This window comes from Nicotiana tabacum, chromosome 15 (genome assembly GCF_000715075.1).
Source record: "Nicotiana tabacum cultivar K326 chromosome 15, ASM71507v2, whole genome shotgun sequence".
Taxonomy (NCBI): domain Eukaryota; kingdom Viridiplantae; phylum Streptophyta; class Magnoliopsida; order Solanales; family Solanaceae; genus Nicotiana; species Nicotiana tabacum.
In genome coordinates this window covers 130,013,732-130,019,349 of record NC_134094.1, presented here as the reverse complement: position 1 = coordinate 130,019,349, position 5,618 = coordinate 130,013,732, and the positions used below count along the sequence as shown (strand labels likewise).

The 5,618-nt window shown below is 40.5% G+C and overlaps 1 protein-coding gene across 1 annotated transcript; it reads left to right on the top strand.

Moving 5' to 3' along the window:
- Positions 1-3,882: 3,882 nt before the first annotated feature.
- Positions 3,883-4,544, top strand: LOC142169861 (uncharacterized). The gene is made up of 3 exons (XM_075231797.1): positions 3,883-4,049; positions 4,230-4,361; positions 4,469-4,544. Exons 1-3 carry the CDS (start codon positions 3,883-3,885, stop codon positions 4,542-4,544), a joined length of 375 nt encoding a protein of 124 aa, XP_075087898.1.
- Positions 4,545-5,618: the final 1,074 nt, after the last annotated feature.

Here is a 5,618-nt window from a genome sequence, read left to right as displayed (position 1 = left end):
AGTTGATCAACTCCGGAAGACTCCTTCCCAGGTTTCTCTTTTATCCCGGTTGAAACTTCAGTTGAACAATTGGAGAGAATGGCTGAACGATTCTTCGAAGTCAACAGGATTTCTTTCAGCCGCGATGATTTGCCCCCGGAGGGAGCCGCCCACAACAAAGCCCTTTACTTGACTGTCAAATGTGTAGGTTATTATGTGAAGAGAGTCATGCTAAATGGTGGGTCCGAGGTCGACATTTGCCCTCTATCTACGCTCCAGAGGATGGAAATTAAAACAGAAAGAATTCAACCAAACAATGTTTGTGTGTGCGCTTTTGATGGTGTCAAGCGAGACACAATAGGGGAAATTGATTTGAGTTTGACCAATGGCTAGGGGTGGGCATATTTTGATTAGAACCGAAGAAACCGACCGAACCAAAAATATTTTTATTTCGGTTATTTGGTTTTTTCGGTCGGTTTCGATTTAAAATTTTAAAATTTTAGTTTTTCGGTTATTAATTAATTTAGTTCGGTTAACCGAAAAATTGAATTATTAGCATATAGATTCTTTAAGTTATATATAGGCTAAGCCCATAGGTAATACATTAATACTATTAGGTCCAATCCATCAAATACCCAACCCGATTAAGTAAGTCCATCAGCTTCCCAATCTTAAAGACTTTCACTCTATTAAAACTTTCATAGCATATATGATAGTATACTGGGAGGATTTCACACATAGTTTTAATTTACACTATGTTTGAATTTTATGATCCATAATAGTGTGCAAAGTTTAGTCTATTTTTTTAATAAACACACTATTTCCAAGAAGTCCGAAGTTTTGAAAAAAAACAACAATTCGCCAGTCCTGTTATTACATAGAAGGATCCCAATATGATAATATTCAAACCGAAAACCGATTCGAAATAAACCGAACCGAAATTAGAAAACCAAACTGAACCGAACTTATTTCAGTTCAGTTTCGGTTACTATTTTTACAAAACCAAAAACCAAATAACCGAACTGAATTTCTTCAAACCGAATCGAACCGACCGAACGCCCACCCTACCATTGGACCTGTGGATTTCGAAGTGATTTTTCAGGTTCTGGACATGGATACTTCATATAATTTTCTCCTAGGAAGACCATAGATTCACGCTGCAGGGGCTGTGCCTTCTACTCTCCATCAAATGGTCAAATTTGAGTATGAAAACAAAGAAATTGTTGTACATAGGGAGGATGAACAGTCCATTTACAGGACCCTTCAGTCCCGTGTCTCGAAGCTAGAGAAGGAAGCGAGCACATTATCTATCAAGCATTCGAAATTGTGGTCGCCAACCAATGTGAAGAAGGGGCCCCGTTCCCTCAACCTTGCTTATCTAATGCATCGGTCATGGTCGCCAGTGAAATGATTAAACATGGGTACAAGCCCAAAAAGGGGTTCGGGGTATCTCTACAAGGCATCACAGAGCCCATCACTTCGACAGCCGATGAGAAGTTCTTCGGCGTAGGTTTCCAAGTTACAAATGCCGATATAAGATAGGCTGATGAGCACAAGAAAAATGGATGGGTCGTGCCCCAGACCGTTCCGCATCTCGCTAAGTAATTTGTTAAACACAAATATGTAGAAGAAGAAAAAGAAGAAGAGGCCTTCATGACCAAAGAGATTGAGGATATTTGTGAAGCCATGAAACAAATGATGTATGAATCCCACATGGTCTAGCCGGGGGAAGGCACTAGCACTGCTGAGGTGATGTACATGGGACTAAATGCTAAGCTTCAGAATTGGAAGGCTACCCCATTCCCTGTCAGGCGGGAATCCCGGTAGTCCAGTCTTGCCATCTTTTCTACATTACGAGTTATTCTAGGGTGTAACTCGAATGTTTTACTTTATTGTTTTTTGATTTCGATGTAAACCCTCATATCTTCAATTCAATGAAATGAAATCAATATTTCATCGTCAATGGATGTCTCTTTTTTTCTTATTCTGATTTTTCTATTTTTCTTATCTTTTTCTTTTCAGTTCTAATAATGCGGACTTAAATAATATGACATGCTTGCGGATTTCATACCCAGATCCTAAAACGATGTCTAACTGTGAAATAATGAATCGAGAATCAGAATATTATAAAGATGAGGCTTTTAGGGAAATAAATCAAGAACTGAAACAATTTAAGAATAAGCCTAAGCCAAACTTAAATAAAACCGAGCCAGTTAATTTGGGCAGTTCAGAAGAGGTTCGGGAAACCATGATAAGCATTCACGCTGATGAAAGAACTAGAGATGCATTGATCCAACTTTTGTTTAAATTCAAAGACGTGTTTGCATGGTCCTATGATGATATGCCAGGGCTGAGTGTCGATTTGGTGGTACATAAATTGCCAACTTATCCCGGTTACCCACCCGTCCAACAAAAGCAAAGAAAGTTTAAAACGGACATCAGTGATAAGATCAAAGAAGAAGTCACCAAACAATTAAAAGTTGTTGTGATTCGGGTGGTCCGATATACCACGTGGTTGGCTAATATGGTCCCAGTGCCGAAGAAAGATGTGAAAACCCGAGTATGTGTTGATTATCGGGATTTGAACAAAGCAAGTCCCAAGGACAACTTTCCACTACCAAACATTCATATTCTTATTAACAATTGCGCCAAACATGAGATACAGTCTTTTGTGGATTGTTATGCTGGGTACCACCAGGTTCTGATGGATGAGGACGACGCAAAAAATACGACTTTCACCACGCCGTGGGGCACTTATTGTTACAGAGTCATGCCATTCGATTTGAAAAATGTCGGGGCAACCAACATGAGAGCCATGACTGCCATCTTCCACAACATGATGCACTAGGAAATTGATGTATATATGGATGATGTGATCATTAAATCCAGAACATAAGAAGGCCATGTGTGAGATCTAAGAAAGTTCTTTGAGTGTCTACTCAGGTATGACTTGAAATTGAATCCAGACAAATGTGCATTCGGAGTTCCATCTGGGAAACTTCTGGGGTTTATAGTCAGCCAGAAGGGTATTGAGTTAGATCAGACAAAGATAAAGTCTATTCGGGATTTGCCACCTCTGAAAACCAAGAAAGAGGTCATGAGTCTGCTAGGGAGATTGAATTATATCAGCAGATTCATTGCTCAGCTTACTACCACGTGTGAGCCCATATTTAAGTTGCTGAAGAAAGATGCGGCGATCAAATAGATAGACGAATGTCAAGAGACTTTTGATAAGATCAAAGAATATCTCTCAAATCCGCCAGTGTTGGTTCCACCCGAGCCAGGAAGACCTTTGTTCTTGTATATGATAGTCTTGGAAAATTCCTTTGGCTGTGTCCTGGGACAACATGATATGACCGAGAAGAGAGAGAAAGCCATATACTACTTGAGCAAGAAGTTTATCGGTTATGAAGCCAAGTATATTTTGTTGGAAAGAACTTGTTGCGCCCTAACTTGGGTCGCCCAGAAGCTCAGACATTATCTTTTGGACTACACCACATATCTCATAACCAGAATAGATCCTCTGAAGTACATATTCCAAAAACCAATGCCCACGGGAAGGCTAGTAAAATGGCAAATTCTGTTCACTGAGTTCGACATTGTTTATGTCACCGCACGACAATGAAAGCTCAAGCCTTGGCAGATCATCTAGCTGAGAACCCGATTGATGATGAATACCAACCTCTAAGTACTTACTTCCTGGACGAGGAAGTAAATTCAGTTGAAGTAATTCCAGAAGACACCAATGCTTGGAAAATGTTCTTTGATGGAGCTGTAAATGCAAAAGGTGTCGGGATTTGGGCAATTTTGGTTTCGCTCACTGGTCAGCACTATCCGGCCACAACCCGACTTCGGTTCTTCTGTACGAACAATACCGACGAGTATGAAACTTGAATCATAGGCATGGACATGGCAGTTGATCTGGATGTGGAAGAATTATTAATCATGGGGGATTCTGATTTGATCATTCGGCAAGCCCAATGTGAATGGGAAACCCGAGATATCAAGCTTATTCCATATAGGCAATATGTGGAAGATCTTAGCAAACGGTTCAAGTCCATCGAGTTCAGGTATATCCCTTAATTCCACAATGAGTTAGCTGACGTACTGGATACTTTGGCCTCAATGCTGCCATATCCAAGCAATGTCCATATTGACCCGCTGGAAATCCAAATTCGAGAAAGGCATGGTTATTGTAATGCAATTGAAATAGAACCAGATATTCAGCCATGGTATCATGATATCAACAGGTTTTTGAAAACAAAGGAATATCCCGAGCAGGCCAGTGGATATCAAAAGAGAACTATCAGAAGGCTTGCCAGCAGTTTCTTTTTGAGCGGAGAAGTCTTGTACAAAAGAACTCCAGATTTGAATCTTTTGAGGTACGTATATGCCCAAGAAGCCGAAAAGAACATGAACGAAGTGCATTCGAGAGTATGTGGGCCCCACATGAACGGATATGTACTTGCAAAGAAAATTCTGCGGCCAGGTTTTTACTGGATGACCATGGAAAAGGATTGCTTCAGTTTTGTTTGGAAATGCCATTAATGTCAGATACACGGTGACATGATTCATGCACCGCCTTCAGAATTGCATCCTATGTCAGCACCTTGGCCATTCGCTGCCTGGGGTATGGATGTCATTGGGCCGATCGAGCTGAAATCTTCAAATGGGCATAGATTCATCTTAGTTGCCATTGATTATTTCACAAAGTGGGTTGAAGCAGTCACTTTCAAAGCCGCCACCAAGAAAGCGGTGGTGGACTTCGTGAATTCCAATATTATTTGTCATTTTGGTATTCCTAAAACTATCATTACAGACAATGCTGCAAATTTGAACAACCACTTGATGAGGGAGATATGCGAACAATTTAAGATTGCGCATCGTAACTCTACCCCTTATCGGCCCAAAGCTAATGGCACCGTTGAAGCTGCAAACAAGAATATCAAGAAGCTCCTTAGGAAAATGATTCAAAGTTCTAGACAATGGCATGAAAAGTTGCCTTTTGTATTATTTGGATATCGCACAACCGTGCGCACATCAGTCGGGACCACGCCTTACTTATTGGTTTATGGCACTGAAGCCGTAATACCTACAAAAGTTGAAATTCCCTCTCTTCGAATCATTGTTGAGGCTAACATCGAGGATGATGAATGGGTCAAGACCTGGTTGGAACAATTAACTATGATTGATGAAAAGCGAATGGCTGCAGTTTGCCACGGGCAGTTGTACTAATAAAGAATGGCCTGTGCCTACAACAAGAAAGTGCGGCCCAGGAAATTCGAGGTGGGACAACTCGTTCTGAGACATATTCTCCCGCATTATAAGGAAGCAAAAGGAAAATTTGCTCTAAATTGGGAAGGTCCATACATTATAAGAAAACTGTTTTCGAAAGGAGCGTTGTACTTGGGAGACATTGAAGGAAATGACCCTGAAATAGCTGTCAATGCAGATGCGGTCAAGAGGTATTATGTTTGACCCTTTTTGCAACTTTAATACTCTCTGATTGGGATGACGAAGGTTTTCATTCTCGCTACCTAAACACTACCAACCCTTGCAAACCCTTTGAGCTGGTTCCCTTTCTTTAATTACCCTCTTTGGAACCTGAAAATATTGTAAAGAAAAAAAACAAAAATAAA